Genomic DNA, 21,489 nt, shown 5'->3' with positions numbered 1-21,489 from the left:
TAGACCTGGTATTAGCAACATTAGATCTTTGAGTGAAGTACTTTCTTTGTTATAACCCACTGCAGCTTTGTTCTACAGGAATGTAACTTTATTTAGTACTTTGAGGGTGATGCAGATTAAAGAAAAAACACTTCAAGGGAAAAAGAGTTTTCTGGTTGATAGACATTTATCTAGGAAAAGAGCCATAAAAATGTTAACAGGCCCCCTGGCCATAAGATGATGTAAAACTACCTGGGACCTTTTGTATACAGGAAGGTATGCAAAAAGAAAGCCTGGTCTCAATAAGGGTCAGGACTGCTGCCCCTGCATAACTCTGCATATTCCATTATTTCTTTATGTACAACTTGGGGAAAATCCCACGGATGGAAGAGTCTGGTAGGCTGCAGTCCATGGGGTCGCTAGGAGTTGGACACGACTGAGCAACTTCACTTTCACTTTTCACTCTCATGCATTGGAGAAGGAAATGGCAACCCACTCCAGTGTTCTTGCCTGGAGAATCCCAGGGATGGGGGAGCCTGGTGGGCTGCCGTCTATGGGGTCGCACAGAGTCAGACATGACTGAAGCGACGCAGCAGCAGCAGCAGCAGGGGTATATAAGCTGCTTTTGAAAATAAAGTTGTGGGTCTGGCACAGATGCTTGACTCCCCCATGTCGTTCTTTTCTCCCTTTTCTGGCTGAATTCCCATCTGGAGCGTGGAGGCTCAGCGTGTCTACTTATTTGCCCTGGCTTTTAAGACCCACGAGAGAGGGAGCCCAAGGCAGGGCACCCTCCGCTATTCAAGTGGGCGCCGGTGGCCTACGTAGATGGTGCAAGTTCCTTGTCTTGGAACTTTATTAGTTCTCCACGTAAACCAAGTTATTCAGCCTCTTTTCTCCACTAATTTTCTTACTACACCATTCTTTCCTAATCTCTCTTTATATTTCTAAACAAATAAGTTTTTCCTCGCCGACTCCATCCCCGCTTCGAATTCCCTAGATCCACCGGGGCTGGACCCCGGCACTTGAGAGTATTTTCTGCAGAGTGTAAATGTTTAATTTGAATGCATGTCAGTTTATCAATTCTTCCTTTTAAGGATTATGCCTTTAGGGCTGTATCTAAAACTTCATCTTCAAACCCAAGGTCATCTAGATTTTATCGTATGTTATCTTCTAGGAGTTCTATAGTTTTGCATTTAAATTTAGGTCTATGATCTGTTTTGAGTTAATTTTTGGGAAGAATGTAAGGTCTGTGTGTGCGTACTAAGTCACTTCAGTCGTGTCCAACTCTTTGCAACCCTATGAACGGTAGGTAGCCTGCCAGGCTTCTCTGTCCATGGAATTTTCCAGAAAGAATACTGGAGCTGGTTGCCATGCCCTCCTCCAGGGGATCTTCCCAACCCGTGGATTGAACCAGCTCTTACATCTGCATTGCCAGGTGGGTTCTTTACCACTTGCACCACCTGGGAAGCCCATAACGTCTGTATCTAGAGTCACTTATTTTTTCTTTCATGTAGATGTCCAGTTGTTCCAGCACCATTTGTTGAAAAGACTACTTTTTTCTCCGCTATATTACCTTTGCTGCTTTGTCAAAGATCAATTGATTGTATTTATGTGGGTCTATTTGTGGCCTCTCTATTATGTTCCACTGATCTATTTGTATATTTTCACCAATATCACTATCTTCCTTCCTATAGCTTTAAGTCTTCTTTAAGTTGAATTGCTGGATTTGTTTTTCTTTTTCAAGATTTTTTTGGCTATTCTGTTTATTTTTCCTCTTTATATAAACTTTATAATCATTTTTTAATATCTGAAAAATAAATTTCTGAGATTTTCATTGGGATTGCATTGCATTTGGAAGAACTGACATCTTGACAACACTGAATATTTCTGTACATGGAATATCTCTCCTTCCCACTAACAATATATGAAGATGCTTTTTCCTCCACATTGTTGCTGACTCTGAATATTATCTTTTTACATTTTTTGGCAAATCAAACGGTATCTCATTTTTAAATTTCTCAGAATTTAATTACTTTTTATATTTTTTTGGTTGACTGATAGAGATTCCTCTGATCATTAGCTGTTCATTTTCCACTGGGTTATCTTACTGCCTTGTAGAAGCTCTGTGTATATTGAGATATGAACCCTTTGTGTGTTACATACATTGCAAACATTTTCTGTTAACTGCTTTTGAGAATTCTTCTACTTCTTTTCTATTCCTTTCTCTTCCTATACCATCCTCAAAATTAAAGCTCCAAGATGGAAATTAGAGGATGGGCCAGGGGAGAATTAAGGTTTGGGAAATAAAGGAACTCATTTTTGTGCATCTTAGATTCTTTGGTTTGGTTATTATATTTTGAAAAAGGTCCATATGGAGCAGCTATAACTACCTGTGGATATTCTTTTAGGAGTTTGAGTTTGCTGTAGAGCCTTCTGCACTTTTGGCTCCATGGAGCATCAACCACTGAGACTTCTCATTGCAGCTGAAAACACCAACCTGGGAGGCTGTAACTCAGAGCCACACCATTCCTCTGCTTGCTGAGTTGAGAATAAGCTTGCTATCACTGATATTAGAATATTATTAGAATCACCACATATGAAAAGAAGGTCATTTGGGGGGAAGTTGTCTCTGATTTTTATGGGAGAGACCTTAAATTTTATTTTTTAAATTAAAACTTGTGTCTTAGATGTGGTCAAAGGTGAAAAGGTCAAGCCAGTATTTGAGGAACCACCCAACCCCACAAATGTGGAAGTAAGTCTACAGCAGATGAAAGCCAATGATCCCAGCTTGCAAGAAGTCAACCTCAACAATATTAAGGTATTTCATTATGATTGTTGTCAGTCACTTGATTTATTGTTCAGTCAGAAAACTTACAGGAGATGACTGCCTGCCTTTACACATGTTCTAAATCCTTTATAGTTGCTGATTTTGAGGCAAAATATCCTATTCAGAAAGAGTGGATTTATTTGCTCAATGCTATGTGGCATCCTGGATGGGAAGGGAGTTAGGGGAGAATGCATGCATGTGTATATATTGCTAAGTCCCTTTGCTGTCCACCTGAAGCTATCACAACATTGTTAATTGGCTCTTCTCTTATATATAAAAGAAAAAGTTAAAAAATTATAATAAATAAATGTTTTAAGTAAATTAAAGAAGTAGGTTTTAAAAAAAAGAATTATTTCTAGAATTCTTTGAAAAGAATTACAGTACTTGTGTTAAACAAGTGTTATTAGTTTTCTACTACTGAGTAACAAATTACCCCAAAACTTAGAGGCTTAAAACAACAAACAGTTTATTATTTCACATAATTTCTGAGTTTCAGTAATCTGAGAGTGACTTGGCCGGGTAGCTGTGGCTCATGGTCTCAGATGAGGCTGTAGTAAAGCTGTCAGCCAGAGCTGCAGTCATCTCAAGGCTTGACCAGGGCTTGGGGCTCCATTTGCAAGATGGCACACTCATGTGACTGTTGGCAGGAGGCCTCAGTTTCCTCAGCACATGGACCTCTTAATAGGGCTGCCAACATATCTTCACGTCATGACAACTTCCTTCCCCCAGAGCAAATGAACCAAGAGAAAAAGAGAGAGTAAACTGAAAGCCACAATGTCTTTTATGACCTATTCTCTGAAGTCACTTCTGCTTTGACAATGTCTTAGCACTCTCAAAGGGAGGAGAAATTGTGTTGTGTGAGAGAAAGAATGAGAGAAAGAGAAAATACTAGCTGACACCTTTTGTGTTCCTTCTTATTAGGCCAATTTCTAGCATTTAATAATATCAACTGATTTTTATTGACTACTAACTGGACATGGTACAACAGACTGGTTCCAGATAGGAAAAGGAGTACGTCAAGGCTGTATATTGTCACCCTGCTTATTTAACTTCTATGCAGAGTACATCATGAGAAATGCTGGACTGGAAGAAACACAAGCTGGAATCAAGACTGCCAGGAGAAATATCAATAACCTCAGATATGCAGATGACACCACCCTTATGGCAGAAAGTGAAGAGGAGCTAAAAAGCCTCTTGATGAAAGTGAAAGAGAAGAGTGAAAAAGTTGGCTTAAAGCTCAACATTCAGAAAATGAAGATCATGGCATCCGGTCCCATCACTTCATGGCAAATAAATGGGGAAACAGTAGAAACAGTGTCAGACTTTATTTTTGGGGGCTCCAAAATCACTGCAGATGGTGACTGCAGCCATGAAATTAAAAGACGCTTACTCCTTGGAAGAAAAGTTATGACCAACCTAGATAGCATATTCAAAAACAGAGACATTACTTTGCAGACTAAGGTCCGTCTAGTCAAGGCTATGGTTTTTCCAGTGGTCATGTATGGATGTGAGAGTTGGACTGTGAAGAAGGCTGAGTACCGAAGAATTGATGCTTTTGAACTGTGGTGTTGGAGAAGACTCTTGAGAGTCCCTTGGACTGCAAGGAGATCCAACCAGTCCATTCTGAAGGAGATGAACCCTGAGATTTCTTTGGAAGGAATGATGCTAAAGGTGAAGCTCCAGTACTTTGGCCACCTCATGCGAAGAGTTGACTCATTGGAAAAGACTCTGATGCTAGGAGGGATTGGGGGCAGGAGGAGAAGGGGACGACCCAGGATGAGATGGCTGGATGGCATCACAGACTCGATGGACGTGAGTCTGAGTGAACTCCGGGAGATGGTGATGGACAGGGAGGCCTGGCATGCTGCGATTCATGGGGTCGCAAAGAGTCGGACACAACTGAGCGACTGAACTGAACTGAACTAGCTATGTGCCATATACTTTGCTAAATACTTGAAATTCATTATCTCATTTAATCCTTAGTGGGACTTTAAAAGATTCAGGTGTCCCCAGTCACAGAGCTGGCCTGTAGTGCACCATGCACTCATGTTAGCCTCTAGCTGTGCCCGGTATTGCCTGTCTCTCCGGTGCTCAGTACTGTGCTAAGTGCTATGGCTGGGGGAGTAAGATTCATTCAGTCTCGAGTCTGAAGAACTTAAATTAGGAGAAAAACACTAAGCAGATATTATAACATGATGTGAAGCCCCCAAATTCTGTGGAACTGCAGGTAAGGAAAGTTGATTCTGCCTAAGAGAACCAATAAACAAAGGAGGTGATGTTTCTGCTGGGTCTTGAAAGATGAGTAGGAATTAGAGCTAATTTAATTCTAGTCTGGCTAGAATATAGAGGATGAAAGAGAAAAAGAGGGAAGGGTGGTATGTGCATAATTTGGAGGGTGAACAGAAGTGATGCCGGAGTGTCACACTGTGTTAGATTCCCTTATTGGACACTGAGTGGTGCTATTGGCTCTGAATAGGTTGGTTGCTAGAGATGGACGATCAATGTCTTAAAGAGGATAAAATCTAAGGTCCATGCAAGTCACCAAAATACGCACCTTCAAATTGTGAACTTTCAAAGATGCAAACATACATGCCAGCTCCTGTATGCCAGCTGTTGTACTCTACTATTGTACTTTTCAAGGTTCTGTACCGTAAGATTAAAAATGTTTGTTTTTATATATGTATTATTTGTGTGAAAAGCAGTATACACCTGTTACAGTATAGTATTATCTAGCTGATTGTGTTAGTTGGGTACCTAGGCTAACTTTGTTGGAGTTACGTACACTTGGGACCTGGGAATGTGCTCTCAGAACGAAACTCATGCGTAGGTCGGGGACCTGCTATATGTAAAAGCTGTGGGTCCTTAGCTTAGGGTGAAGGTGCTATAGAAGGATTCGTCAACAATCTGTGTCTTTCTCATAGAATATTCCAATTCCAACCCTGAAGGAATTTGCAAAGGCTCTGGAGACCAACACTCACGTGAAAAAGTTCAGTCTGGCTGCAACCCGCAGCAATGACCCTGTGGCAATTGTGAGTAAAATCCTTAGGAATACAGCCCTCAGATATTTAATTCAGTAGAAGCTATTTTTAATTTGTTTTACCAGTTAACAATGTTCAGATCTGGTCAATTTATTTTCTGTATAATTAATAAACAAAATTAGTTATAATGAGATGATAAAACAAGAACCCTCAAGTCAGGCACTTTGAATTCACTAGAATTTTGTTAACACTACACTTTTATGAAAAAGATATAAGATTAGATTAGGCATCTACCTAAATAAATATTTAGATTTTGTTCTATTCTTAGTATAAATTTTCTGAAATGTTTGTACCTGCAGTAGCATTCCGCAACAATAAATGGCTATGAGACCCCTCCCCCCATGAAAGCCTACAGGAACTCAGCACATAGAAAAAATGTTAATGTATATTTCATTTTAATCTTTTAAGTGGATTCATATGTCTCAAAAATATTTTAAACAACCAAATCTTAAAACATTTTTGTTTGATATTGTTAACCGGAAGATGAAAGAAAAACTAAAGGGCTATTCCTTCTATGCACCTTAGTTGATTCAGGTAAATAAGGAAACCCCTGAACCCAAGTAAATACTACTACTGTTATTACATTAATACTACTGTTATTCCTCCTATTAATAGCTCACATTTCCTGACCAATTAGTAACTGCCAGCTCTGATCCCTGTCCTTTGCTAGGTCATCTCACTGAATCCTCAGTACACACAAGAATGCTCAGCACTTGAAAAATAAAAGTTTCTTGACTTGATGATGTGATTTAAAGTAACATGTCTTTTGGAAGATTTAAAATAGCATTAAAAAGAGGCAGCAAGAAAGTAATGCTACCCACCACGGTGCTGGTGCAGAGTAGATGTTGAAACACAAGTACTGAAAAATACTTGTTAAATGAATGAATGGATGTGCCCTCTAACCTCTGAACAATAGGCAGTATTTCCATGATGACGACAGCAAATGTGAAGTAAGCACTCATGTAAGAGAGTGGCTACGCTACAGAACTGATGTTTTCACCAGCGATTGTTACATGTCTAAATTGGTAGGTTGAAAGCAGTTTTGAATTTGAAGCCTATCATTGAAATAGAAAAAGAACAGACCTAGATCATTGGTGAGGCGAAGGTAGCAATTTAAGGGTTCTTATCTATGTATGATTTTGTGTGTAATCTCTGCCCTTTACTAGATTTGTTTTCAGTTAAGCAAAAATATTCACAGTGCATTTTGTATGTGAATAACTAAAGGGATAAATAAAGAAATGATTTGTAATTTCTGTTTAATATAATATTTACAGTAAAATGGCAGGGATGCAACTAGTTCATAGTTTACTGTCAGTACTACTAGTAAATAATCTAACCTCTCCTCTAGGTCAAATAGATAACTTGCTAAATGGACTAATATAATGTATATATCCATTACACAGCCCAATATGTTAATAATATACATTAACACATTATATCTATAATGAATTTATATTCTATATTATTATATAGAATATAATATAGCCCCAAATGTATTAATAATATATTAAGATATATATTATTATATCAAATATAATAATCTGCTTGATATAGTTTTCAATCCAACAACTATGTATTGAATGTACGCCTTGTGACAAGCACACCGTACAACTGCAAGGAATAACTGTTATCCTTTAGAGTGAAAAGAAAAGCCTCTTTCAGCCTTATGCCTGGATGGCTTCATATGGTCCAGCCCTCACCTGGCTGACCCCAGATGGTTCCCCTTTCAGCTAAGAAAAGGAAAGAACTTTTCTATAGGTTGAAGATTGGTTGATTATCCCATAAGCAGCAGAGATATTCAGACTGTGATTATGGCAGAACTGTTGAGAATTACAGATCAGCATTAAAGCAAGAGCTTGGAGACTCTTTTCTATGTAAGGTTCAGAAATAGACTCTACAAAATACTTGTGGGATTATAGTGAATATAGACAAGCTATGTGGATATGAGATGACATTATCCCCATTTTACAGATGTGGCAACTGAGGCTCAGAGTTTGAGTATCTTAACTAAGATTACCCAGCTTGTGACCAAGCCAGGAAGCAAATTTAAGTGATCTGTAATCAAATTCAGTTTACCATGTTCCAAGTACTTCCATATAATCACACCTATAGCAGAAATGTTAATGAAACTTGCCACACTAATGAATGCCAATGTAGAAAAGGCCCAAATATGTTTTTTTAAAATGCTGTTATTAATAGGGATGCCACATAAACATCAGAAGTTTAGGACAGCACTATCAAATAAAAATAAAATGAGAACCACAAATGTAAGCTACACATGAACCTTTAAATTTTCCAGTAACCACATTAAAAAAAACGAGTGGAATTAAATTTAATAATATATTTTATTTAAACCACCATATCCAAAATACCATCATTTCAAAATGTATATGTAATGAGGTCTTTTGCAGTATTTTTTCCATACTACATCTTTGAAATCCGATGTATTTTCATATTTACAGCACATCTCAGTTCGTAAGAGGCACTTTTCAAGGCCTCCATAGCCTCCTGTGGCTACCCCTGTGAGGGTACAGGTTTGGACAGTGCAAGAAACTGCAATTTCCACACAACACTATGAAGTACAGAAAGCAAAACCTTCTCTTTAAAAATGTATTTCTACACTGTTTATACAACCTTTAAGAAATCTAGTCTTGGTTTCACTAACGTTATTATCCTCAGCACATGTAATAGATGCTCAAATATTTGCTGAACTGCAGTGAACCTGGGCCTGGAGCCCAGGGTTGTGTTTGGCTGGGTCTCTCTTCCCTGTTTTGTTCAGTATAAGAGAAGTGTTTTCTCCAGTTTAAAAGAAATTGGCAAGATGGTGGCTACTTGCCAGTAGGTCCTGCAAGTTTTTTTATAAAGGCCTAATTGCTCTGACATTTTGTTATTCTAATAGCAGAAGTAAATCCCAAAGCTTGGAGAATCCATAAGGAAAGGCCTGATGCTTTCCTTTTTGGGGCTCTAATTAAAATGTGTACATTAAATTCTAATTAAAGACCTTGCACTGAATAAATGCACTTCAATTTACATGGTGTATACTAACATCAGTGCAAACCCTTGAGCTTTCCTTGTAGTTCAAACAAGTGCTTGACTAATACACAGAATTATTCTTCTAGTCCAGTGGTTCTCAACTCAGGGTGATTCTGCCCTCCAGGGAACATTTGGCAGTGTCTGGAGATATTTTTGGTTGTCATGACTGGGAGGATACTGTTGACATTTTGTGGGTCTCAGAGGCTGCTAAACCTCCCACAAGACACAGGATACCTCCCACAACAAAGAATTCTCCAGCCTCAGATGTCGATAGTCTCAAGGTTGGAAAACCTGTTCTTGTCCCAAGTTGAAATCCTTCTCCTCTTCCTTCTTCTTGTCCTTTCTGCCATAAAAACAAGAGTTCAGAAGTTCCTTGTTCTACTCCCGAGAGCAATCACTGTTAGCAGTTTGTTTTTCATTCCTTTCATTGTTGTCTATATGATTTCAATTAAAGTGATTTTGAATCCTGGCTGAACATTAGTCACTGAACAGCTTTTAAAAAATACAATCATAAATCAACTACAATAATAAAAAACAAAACAAACAAAGCAGCTGTCTAGGCCACAGTCTGAGATTCTGATTTAATTCATCTGGTGGGGCCCAAGCATTGGTATATTTTTTAAAGCGTCCAGGTCATTCTAGTATACAACCAGGTATTTCTACCTAATACACATGCACTTTTATTTTTGATTTATTATCTCAGATAGTTTTTGATTCTCCATTAGAAAAGATTGGGCAACTCTGTACTCTCTCTTCTTTCTACTTCATCTTCCTTTTCTAGCTCTAACTTGTAGTTATTCTATTGTTTCACACATTGGAGCTTTATACATTTTATCTCATTATATTCAGTTAGGTGTATAGATTGACACCAAAAAGATTAGAACTTATCTCCAGCATTTACAATTATCTGGCTGTATAAATATATTAAAGCCTGTGTTCTATGGGCCTTAAAGTCTAGTGACTAATGGCAGTCTGATTCTTGTTTCTTTGTGAATAGATTACAGTGTTTTTTCTTTCTCTATTTTCTTTCTTTTTCTTTTGTGGGGCAAGGTGGAGAGAGTTGATAACATTTCGAAGTTTTACATATTTCTGTTCTCTGAATATTCTGTGTTCCCTGCATAGCATGCTGGCCTGTTTCATGAACTCAACTTTTCTCCTGATGTTGGTTTTGCTATTAGGTCTAGCAGTCATTGTTTGCCTGTTCATAGTTCCAAATAGAGAACAAAATTGATTTGTGTAAACTGGGACTATTTCCTCTGCAGTTATGTAGATCTGGTTCACCAAAAGACCTATCCCTTAAAAGGGAAGCCCATTTATATTTCTCCATTTGTTACCATCTGGCAGGCCATACATTTTATTTAGTAATTACTGACTCTGCCTCTCCTGCTGAAATATAAGCTCCCTAAAACAGGGATTTTGTTTTCTCTACAGCTAGCACAAAGCAGAAGCCTGACACATAATCTTTTCTAAGTGAATGAGTGAATAAATGAATGAATGAGTGAGTGCTTTTGTAAGCAGGCAGATGAGTTGATGAGCAGCCTTCTCCATAGTGTGTGTATGAGAAGCTAGCAGGCAACCAGGGAATCCTCAGCAACTGCTCAAGTTGGGAGGGCTTCCCTCTGGGAGGGACACGGTCCAGTGTATTTCCATCCTGGGCATTGCCGCCTCTCCTATCTCTTCTCCCACTCTGTATCTGGTGGAAGAGCTGGGGGTGCCTCCATTTCTGCACTTCTTCACTCTCGGGACCCAGCACCCTCACCGAGCCTCTTCCTGGGAGATTTCTCACTGATGGCTTTGCAGGCAGTTGCTCTTTTTCAGGGAAGCCTCAGGAAGAGCTGGTGTGCTCTCCACCTGCTCTCGCTGATCCACCTGTTCCTAAGGCAGCTTTGTAGTGAGACACCCTAATTGGGGCTTCCCAGGTGGCACAGAACCCACTTACCAGTGCAGGAGACTTAAGAGGCGTGGGTTCGATCCCTGAATTGGGAAGATCCCCTGGAGGAGGGCATGGCAGCCCTCTCCAGTATCCTTGCCTGGAGAATTCCATGGACAGAGGCATTTGGAGGGCTACAATCCATAGGGCTGCAAAGAGCTGGACATGACTGAGACAGCTGCACACACACGCACACCGCTGGGCCTTATCTAGGGCATCTCAGGCAGTTCTGTGGTCATTTCTCCACCAACCTTTCTGTTTTCTGTATTTTAGCAACTCTTCAAGATACTGGCCCTCTGTTTTTGTCTTCTTGCTCTGTAGGAGTTCCAGCCCCTTAAAAATTATACCTTTTCTTTATGACAGCGGGAAGCTTTGGGAATAAAGGGAACAAACAGGTGTATGTGTGCCATCTATTGTCTTAATCTGGAAGTCTTTAGTGCCACTCTGAGTGGTGATTTTGTTCCAAAAGTTACCTTTGAAAAATCCTGATTTACAGATGACCTGCAATAATATGACTAAATTAGTAGTGCCCAAATGCTAGTCAATGATAAAAATCTTTATCCATTTGTAGTAAAAGGAGAAAAATGAAATAATTCTGAGATTAATCCTTTCTACATTTTTTTTCCTAATGTTAAAATGCCTTTTCTCAAAAAAAATACAATGATAACAGATGGTTGTGGGTTTTTTAATGTCCTTACCTAATAAAACAAAGTTGTTAATTCTATGTCAGTGTCTTTTTAGGGGGGCTTCCTTAGTGACTCAGTGGTAAAGAACTTGCCTGCCAATGCAGGAGGCTCAGGTTCGATCCCTGGGTTGGGAAGCTCCCCTGGAGAAGGAAATGGCCACCCAGTCCAGTATTCTTGCCTGGAAAATCCCATGGACAGAGGAACATAGAGGGCTGCAGTCTATGGGGTCGAAAATAGTTGGACACAACTTAGCAACTAAACAACAACAATCTTTGTTTTTTTTTTAATTTTGCAAGTATGTGGAATTTATAAGTCTGAGCTGCTGAACCAAACTATTTTTATTGCACTTTAAAATTATTATCTTTGTTACTTGAAGGTGAAGGTATGATTTAACTAAGGTTTTCTTTAAGTACTGTAAAAAAGTATTTAATATGGTAGTGAGAAGTTTGGTAAATAAATCTTTAGAAACCCTAATGGTTATTTCATTTTCATATCATAAGGCCTTTGCAGATATGCTAAAAGTAAACAAGACCTTGAAAAGTCTAAACATAGAATCCAATTTCATCACTGGTGCTGGGATCCTGGCCCTTGTAGAAGCACTAAGGGAAAATGACACGTTGACTGAGATCAAGATCGACAACCAGGTGAGTTAACTCACAGGGTACATGTGAAAGGGAGGAGTACCATAACGGAGGGAGTTAAAAGACAAAGTTCTGTGAAAAAGTTTAATTTGATATTCTGGCTTCCTGGTAATTAGGACAGCTTCTGGCCTGTGGAGGGTGAGTGGGAGAACATTTTAATAATTAAACAATGTCTAGTGGGGCAGCCTGAGACAGAAAGAGGCAGCCCTCCCCCAGCCCTGGGCTGGTCAGGCACCAGAGGAAAAAGAGAGGAGACCGGCAGAGGTGTTGACAGCAGCTTTGTTCGGCCTTCATCATCCTTGCCTGTTAGCAGGAACCTTGGCGCAGTCCTACCCCAGTCTTGCTGTTGCCTCTTACTGGGACTATGGAAGAAAGCAGAGTGGCCACACCCAGAAACAGCCTCCCTGCCCTGGGTTGGAGGCTGACAGAGCCAGGCAGCAACCCCAGGCCCCTACTGTCTGGTGCTGACCATAGAGCCTATTTAAAGGAGTTGGGATTCTAGAAGATGGTCTGGTTTAGAGCGACAGGCCACACCCACAGTGTGATCACAATCTCAGCTCTGCTGCAGCACTTCTTGGGGTCCCAGCAGCCAAAGCAAGCTGCTTTTCCCTGGAGACACCCTCTCCTGTACACTGAAGACCTCTTTTCCCAGCCTCAGCCTACAGAGTCGCTGGAGTTGCTCTACCGGCTTCAGCTGGCTCCTGCCTGCAAGCAGCAACTCTCCGTTCTCAGCATGATGTCGTGCCCTGTCCCTTTGGCTGCAGAGACGTGTCTGCCATGGGATTCAGGAAATCTGAAAGGTCTACACACAGTATAGTTGGAATAAAGAACCCTGGAATGGACCAAAAAGAGCGAACAAGGAGTCTAGTGCTTCAAGCATCCTCTCTGTGGGGTGATGGGAAGGGCAGTGGGGGGAGTGTCCCCTGCATGTCTGGGAAAATCCCTGGTCTAGACCCCACCCGAAACTGTCACCTAAGCCTGGAAAGCCACGGCAGACCCATGAATAGCTCTTCTCTCCTTTATTTGGCTCCAGGACACATGGGCTGTTTCAGTGTTATATGAGTACATCCCAAATATTTCTTGAAACATACTTGTACTAAAAATTATTCATTGTCTGGTTGAAATTCAAATTTAATTTGAATTAATTAATTAGAGGTAGGTTAATCTATTCCTAGACTCCTCCTGAGGCTTGTTGCCAGGGGAGCAGGGGAGCCCCACCAGGAGACAGGCACCCTTTCAGTCTCACCCTCCCCAGAGGGCTGCATCATCAAAACAGCTTTCCCATGCAGAGATGTGGAGTGAGTCCTCAGGAATGTGCACACGTGGCCGTACCCTCTCAGGAAGCTCACTCCTTGTATCCTGATATGTGTCCAGCTGCTAGGCAATTAAGAGGGAAGCATGAAGGAGGGGAGAGTGGGAAGACAAGCTAGAGGGAAATAGGAAGGGAGTAAAAAGGAGCTATGGTTCAGGGATGTATACCAAATAGACTAGTGTCAGGAAGAAGTAAAGAGGACTCCAGGTGAATGTTTCCAGGAGAGCCAAGACAGAAGTGGATACCTTGTTCCAAAGCAGGTTTAACTTTCTGTGTTGGTTTAGGCCATTGTGAAACCCCTCATCTGAAATAATGTCCCAGATACTGTTTCTAGTTCCTCTTAAGATATTTAATACTAGTTAGGGTTGCCAGATAAAATATAGTTAAATTGGAATTTCAGATAAACAATGAAGAGTTTTTAATACAAGTGTGTCCTATGAAATATTTGGGATGTACTCATACTGAAAAATTGTTATTTTATGAAATTCAAATTTAACCACGTGTCCTGTATTTTTATTTGCTAAATCTAGAAACTTTATACCTAGTAAATGCGCTGAAATCCTGAAAATTTAGAATAAAGTACCTTTTAAGAATGCATGTGGGGGCTTCCCTGGTGGCTCAGTGGTAAAGAATCCTCCTGACAATGCAGGAGACATGGGTTTGATCCCTAGTCCAAGAAGAGCCCACTTGCCACGGAAAAACTAAGCCCATGTGCCACAGCTACTGACCCTGTGCTCTGGAGCCCGCAAGCCACAACTGCTGAGGCCATGTGCCAGAGCTGCTGAAGCCTGCACACTCTAGAGACACTCTAGAGTGCTCCACAAGAGAAGCCACTGCAATGAGAAGCCTGTGCACCACAATAGAGAATAGCCCCTCTCTACTCACCACAACTAGAGAAAAGCCCACATCAACCAACACCCAGCACAGCCAGAATAAATAAATACATAAAAGGTTTTTTTAAAAATGCATGTGACGAAGACCCTGAAATACAATGTCCAAACTTGCACTGAAGCATCAACCTCCTCCTCCTTAGTCAGCTCGGAAGGGATTTGTGTCCTTTTTCAACTTTCATTCCCTAATTTGCCTCTGAAATGGCTTCTCTTCACTTGTGACAAGAGGATTAAGTTCTAGAGCAGCTGGAAAAATTATTTGCTTTATTCCCAGAAGGAGGAAATTCAGAGTCAAAACCTGTCTTCCATCCAAATTTTGTTGTTGACTCAGACTGTTAGAAGCAGACCTCAGTTTCCTTATCTGTATAATGAAGGGTCTGATATAAAATCATCTCTAAGATAGTGTCTCAGGCAGGAGCAGCAGCTGAGACCAATTTAGCACCATTGCAGCAGGCAGCTGCACCAAAGCTAAGGCCTGCAGAGAATCCTGCACTGGGCTGGCTGCCGTGGCTAGGCTCCAGGTAAACAAGCTGTGATTGAATCAGGTGCCCCTGTGAGAAGAACAATCAGTGATGTGTATTGGTGTAACAGATGGGTAACTGCTGAATAAATCTGCGTAGAACAAAGTGGTCACTTCAAAAAAGATGATCTGAAGAACCATATGCTTAAATTTTGTTTCTTTTCCTTTGTATTTAGTGACTTAAAAAAAGAGAAATATATCCAAATTATAAGAAGTTTTGGTGCCCATTTATTGCCCTAGGTTTGTATAACACAAAACATCTCAAAAAAGAAAAAAAAAAACACTCAGGCTAAGAAAGATGCTCTATGCTATATTACTTCCTCACCTTCTTTTATATGCCCTTTTCCCAGTATAATTGTCTTGAGATCTTATGTCCTTTATATCCACCATTGCATACCCAGCCTGTGTGTTACCCAAATCTAGGTCTCCAGATGCCTAAGCTTTGTGAAAGGAAATAGAGGGACTTTATGTCACCCTCCTTGGTCAGCTACCTCCACCCTTAGCACCTGTGGCACACCCCGGGGACGTAAGTTGTAACTACGGCAGCCCTGACCTTAGCTCAGGTCTCAACTCCTGGTCCAGTCCTGCTTTTCCAAAGTGTGGGTTTCCCTGGTGGCTCAGATGGTAAATAATCCACCTGTGTAATGCGGGAGACCTGGGTCTTCGATCCCTGGGTTGGGAAGATCCCCTGGAGGAGGGCATGGCAACCAGCTCCAGTATTCTTGCCCAGAGAATCCCATGGACAGAGGAGCCTGGCGGTCATGGGGTCGTGTCATGAGCTAAAGTTGCTCATGAAGTGTTGAGGTCAGTATCTCTAACATTTTTGCTGCCTCTCCCTCCCATAACCTTACATTGCTGAGCACACTAATCTCTATGCTGTGGATATCCAGAATTGTTATTGTCTGACTGGAAATATCACTTTTTGTTCTTTTCTTGAGGAAAAACTCGTTTGACAGGTTGCTGGATGAAAAGAAAGAAGAGGAGCAGAGTTAAGCCTTAGAACTTGCCTAGGACATAAAAATTCCTTCACTAACTTTTCTTCCTCATGTACTCAGTACTTAAATTTTCCAAACTTAAAAGGTATATGTATTAAAATATATGTTTCAATATATGTATTATATTTAAAAGGTATTATAATAATATATAATTTAATATATTTAACTGATATGTAATTTAATATATTTAATCAAAATTACATGAGTCAGGCACAGGCATAGACTTGGCAGAACTATAGGGTCCAGAAACACAGCCTAGTACACCTGAGAATTTTGCAGCAAGGTAGCATTTTAACTCAGTAGGGGAACAAATGAAGTAAAAGATGGTGGGACTACTCACTAGCACTTTAAAAAAATTTCATTGGCGTATTGTTGATTTACTACATAACTCTCCAGCATTTTGGAACAAAATGACATTGCGGGTATATCTTAATTTTTCTGCTAAAATCCATTCCAGGTAAAATGAAGATTTAAATATTAAAATATATGAAATCATAAAACAAATGAAAGAAACCAGAAGTGGAGAGGTTTCCTCAGCATGACATAGAATCTAAGAGACACAAATTTGACGATATGAAAATGAAAAATGGTCCTGTATAGTAATCAAAAGGAAAGTCAAAAGACAAACTGAGCAAAATTTTTTCATCATTTTTGACAAAAAGCTAATTTCCTAATGTATAAATTTTAAAAACAGGAACCACAAGATGGTAGAAAAGTATACAAATGACAGGTTGGTAGTTTCCAAAGAAATACAAATGCATAAGAAAATTAATTGCTCTTAGTCGTAATTTGAGAAGTATAAGTTAAAGCAATTAAATATAAGTGAAATACATTTTTACCCCTTGGATTGAAAAAGATGAAAAAGATTCATAATATCCCATGTTGGCTAGAGTAGGGAAAACTAACTTTCTGGCCCTATCAGCAGGAGTACAAATTGTCATAACCTTTGAGGGTAATTCAATCATTTATCAAAATCTGGAAAACCTTCCTCTTGGAGCCAACTATCGTGTACCCTACAGGCACACTGGCAGAAATGCCCCAGGACATATTGGTACTTTGTGTGCAAGGGAAGTTCACCACAGCCTTGTTTGGAACTATAGGAATGGAAAGCAGTGTAACAGTCAGTAGGATGTAGCTAAATCAAATATGATCACTTACTACAATGGAATGCTATGCAGTTGTTCACAAGGATGAAGGAAACATATGTACCTACATGAAATGATGTTCTTAATGTTAAATGAAAAATAAAAAACCCTAGAATAATATGCTGAAAGTGAAAGTCGCTCAGTTGAGTCTGACTCTTTGTGGGTCACCTGCCAGGTTCCTCTGTCCATGGAATTCTCTAGGCCAGAATACTGGAGTGGGTAGCCATTCAGCCATTCCTTTCTCCAGGGGATCTTCTCAACCCAGGGACTGAACCCAGGTCTCCCACATTGAAGGCGGATTCTTTACCGTCTGAGCCACCAGGGAAACCCAGAATAATATTGTATGTAATCTGTTTATGTGAAGAAAATATAGACATTACATGTGATTACATGGACATGAATGCACAGAAAATGTTTCAAAGACTACATGCCAAACTGACTTTCTTCATGGGAAATGGGAGTCTGGAGGAAGGGAGCTTTTTATTTTATATACTTTTTTGTCTTGTCTTTGTAGTTTTTAAAATTAATGATAAAGTATGGAAAAAATGTACTATGTTCCTTAAATTTATCTGTGTATTCCTATATTTACATGCCCCTATTTTTAACCCTATTTTTAAAATTATTGTTCTATTTCTCAAAAAAACAAGCAAAAATACTCTTTCCACCACTTAAAAAAACAGAGTTTTCTGTAGCTCAATAACCCATTTAGTGTTTGATAATTCACCTGGCCATGGTTCAAACCACACTAATAAAACCTCTTGAGGATCTTCCAGTGAGACGCTGTTCTGAGAGAATGGCCACCCATCTACTTGATGATGTTCAGATATCTTTGGATAGAGATCCCAGAATAGAAGATTTTGTAACTGGATTGATTGCTATAAGACTGTGTCACTATAAAAAAAAAATCCTTTGTTTAAACAACAGATACTGGGGTAAAGTGGAAACACCACGTGTTAGTTTTGCTTTAATTTTATATCTGGAATTGTCATTTCCTTCATAAATAATTTGCCTAGTCTTTTCAATTTAACATGCCAGCAGATTCAGCTGCCTCTTGGATTTTCCTTTTAAACAAGGAACAGGTGTATGAGAGAAAATATCTCGTGACTGTTTCAAATTGAGACTTTTGCTTTTTGTCCAACAAATAGCTATACATCTTTCCGTGCATCATTAATGTGAGTAACTATTCCCTCTTCTTTCTTGACCATCCTCTGTTTGTGTCCACATCTGCAATCAGAGACAGCAGTTGGGAACAGCCGTGGAGATGGAAATTGCCCAGATGCTGGAGGAGAATTCCAGGATCCTCAAGTTTGGATATCAGTTTACCAAGCAAGGACCACGAACAAGAGTGGCAGCTGCCATCACAAAGAATAATGACCTGGGTAATGCAGGCATAATATGTGCTGTTAGTAATTACAAGAGCAGGATGACCATTCATTTCTGCACTTCAGATATAACATCTCACAGATACCCATTCCACTGGGCTTTGGTGTCAGCCCTTCATCAGAAGTATGTTATTACATGGTCATAGGACTCCACATTATCTCTACAGTGTTTACATTTTATCATGGGATTCTTTCAAGAGAAATTTTTTTTCCCAAGCAGCCTTTGGTTTTTGCTTGGTTTCCTTTGTGTATTTATTTCTCCTTTACTTACTTCTTATGCGTAATCACCCTCTGTTGTTAATCTACACCGGAAAGTGGACACAGTGACATGGAAATTCCCAGTTTACTTATGTTTGACTCCTAACTGTGTTTTTGTACTTGGGTTTAAGTATGGTTATGTCTGATACCTTGGTGATTTACATGTGAAATGACCTAATAGAGCTATGTTTTTTAATGGTTAAACTCAAAAGTAGCTTTTTCAGTTAGTCCCTCTTTCATCTTTCCTGCTACCCACTCTTTTGTGACTTATGTTAGAAAGAGGTGGGGAATGTCCTGGTCAACCACAGTGAAAAGAATGGCACCGATTGGGAAGGCTTGATCTGGGGACATCCTAGCCACCTGAAACAGTGTGGAAAAAGACCATCCAGGTACCAGCAGTCCACTTGGCAATTAGCCTGCCAATAACAGGCTTCAGTCCTCAATAGAGGTACGGGGACAGAATGCCAGGCCTTAGAGAAACTGGACAAGGTGTCCCACCAAGTACATTGCTGACCTTGGGGAGGGTTCAGATGGTGACAAAATGGAAGCCAAGGGTTAGAACTGTAAGAAGGCAGGTGAACGTTAGTGTGCAGTTCCCTGCCCACACGTGCTTACCCACACCCCTGAAGCCCAGCCAAGGTGCACTGAATGGCACCCAGAGAGTGGCTGGGCATATCGCAGTGCTTGCCTCCAAGGTGCAAGGGTGAGGCACAGTGAGCAGCAAACGGGAATGATTAGCGCAGCAGTCAGAAGATACCTGGGAAAACACTTAGGTCCTCATCTGAACAAAGAGAAACAGGCAAAACTGGAGGTTTAGAGTAAATGGAGAGGTGATCCTGAGCCCAAGAGCAGCAGTCATGGGAACAGCTTTTGTCAGATTTCCTGCATCTGAGGCAGGAGCAGTCTGGGTTATGTAAAGTGAGGAGATGAGATAGGGCACAGGCCAGGGCACATTTTTTTTTTTTTTTTTTTTGCCAAATCCAGAAAGATTAGAGCATTCCTCTTCCTGTCCACCAGAGGAGCCTGCAGGTAGGGATGTGAAAAGGGGAAGAAGGTTGTAGAAGCTGGGAAAGGCAGTCAGGCTAGCTCCTTTGTTACCAAGTACCAGATTACAGGGGGCTTCCCAGGTGGCTCAGTGGGTCAAGAATCTGCCTATGACACAGGAGATGTGGGTTCAATCCCTGGATTGAAAAGATCCCCTGGAGGAAGGCATGGCAATCCAATCCAATATTCTTGCCTGGAGAAACCCATGGACAGAGGAAACTGGAGGAACCTGGCGGGCTACAGTCCATAGAGTCGCAAAGAGGCTGAAGTGACTTGGGCACTCACGCACTCACACCGGATTAAATGAACCTTAATCTCTGAGTTTGCTAGACACCTGAATAACACCTTCCTTGTTGTTGTTGTTTTGCTAAGTTGTGTCCGACTCTTTGCGACCCCATGGACTGTAGCCTGCCAGGCTCCTCTGTCCATGGAATTCTCCAGGCAAGAATATTGGAGTGGGTAGCCATCCCCTTCTTCAGCACACCTTCCTTGGAGGTTGCTATTTTGAAGTTTCCATTTAAAACAGGTTTAGAAACTTTAAACTTCTGTTTGCAGCTCCTCCTGGTCTTCAACTCAAAATCAGAATTGTAACATCCTAGGGAATTAGTTTTAGCCAGTTGGTGACTGAGTTACACAGAAGCTGAGAAGATTCGCTGTGGATAAACATGAGAGGTTCACTGTCTCGTGGGTTTCTTTCAGACTTCTACTCCGTTGAAATTGGAAAGCTCTAAGACTCACGTTCCCAACTATCAGACATAGCTTTATTTAAATGTAAATTCCACAAAGCACTGGGCTATTCTATCATTTCCATGTGTTGCCATGGATAATTATTGAAATTTTTGATAACTGTCCTCAAGCGTGTGGGATTGCTGTTCTGTGTGATTATTGTTGTTTGTCTGAAATTTAAGGAATATTCCCTCTCCTTCATTTTGTCTTTTCAAACCTTTTTCTCTTTCTCATCTAGTTCGTAAAAAGCGAGTTGAAGGAGACCGAAGGTAAACTTCCACAAAAAGTGGCGAAGTTTCCCCACGGCAGCAATTTAAAAACAGAAGCTCTTTTCCTTCTTCACTGGGACCATTTTATCAAAGGTTGTTCATTTCCATTAACCAAGCAACTAATAATTTAACTGTTATTCTTTTTTAGTGCTACATGTTTGTCTTGGATTTTTTTAACGTTTGCAACTGCTTTATTTGTCCCTGGACACCTCTGGCGACTTGCACCAATGGATTTATGCAGATCTTAGTCGGTGACAGCAATCAAAAATGACTTAGCCATTTTCATATTGGGTTATCTTGCTTTCTTATGTAAACTTTTTTTTTTTAACCACTGAAAGGAACTTAATATATAAATGTGTTTGTAACTGTGATTAAGATAGAGGCCTATCTCCGTTTACATGCATAGCTTTGAGTTAGGCTAAATACATCAGAAGTGTTCTGCTGACCACATAAGAAGTTAGTATTGCCAATCTTTCACTGAGTGAGAAAATGTGACCAGCTTAGCACAAGTTCTCCCTTAGTTCCTGAAAAGTCACTAAATGCAAATGCGCTGCTGGTTGAAGATCAGTGGTGTCATCCTCATAAAAAGAAGACAGCATTATGATACATAAACACAGCTTTAGCAAATAAGTATGAAATATTTATTCACCCACAAATACAGCTTTAAGCCAGACTCACGCGTAGCAAAATGAATTAGCTACTTTTACTGATTATTTCACATACATTTGATCTTTAACATCACTCTGTGGATAACATTTTACAAAACTGTTTTAATGTTTTCCAGCCATGATGGGAAATTTTTAAATTTTAGTAA

At 40.2% G+C, this 21,489-nt stretch overlaps 1 protein-coding gene across 1 annotated transcript in view; it reads left to right on the top strand.

Annotated features, from left to right (window-relative positions):
- The window catches only part of TMOD2 (tropomodulin 2), a 37,847-nt gene extending 16,924 nt beyond the window's left edge, over positions 1-20,923 (top strand). Inside the window, exons 5-10 of the mRNA XM_052646835.1 lie at positions 2,667-2,797; positions 5,728-5,835; positions 11,994-12,137; positions 18,231-18,375; positions 20,645-20,675; positions 20,824-20,923. Of these exons, the coding sequence (XP_052502795.1) occupies positions 2,667-2,797; positions 5,728-5,835; positions 11,994-12,137; positions 18,231-18,375; positions 20,645-20,675; positions 20,824-20,923 (659 nt within the window). The remainder of the gene's footprint in view (positions 1-2,666; positions 2,798-5,727; positions 5,836-11,993; positions 12,138-18,230; positions 18,376-20,644; positions 20,676-20,823) is intronic.
- Positions 20,924-21,489: the final 566 nt, after the last annotated feature.

The sequence above is a fragment of the Budorcas taxicolor genome, chromosome 10 (genome assembly GCF_023091745.1).
Source record: "Budorcas taxicolor isolate Tak-1 chromosome 10, Takin1.1, whole genome shotgun sequence".
NCBI classification, from domain to species: domain Eukaryota; kingdom Metazoa; phylum Chordata; class Mammalia; order Artiodactyla; family Bovidae; genus Budorcas; species Budorcas taxicolor.
This window is presented reverse-complemented; position numbering and strand designations above follow the sequence as displayed.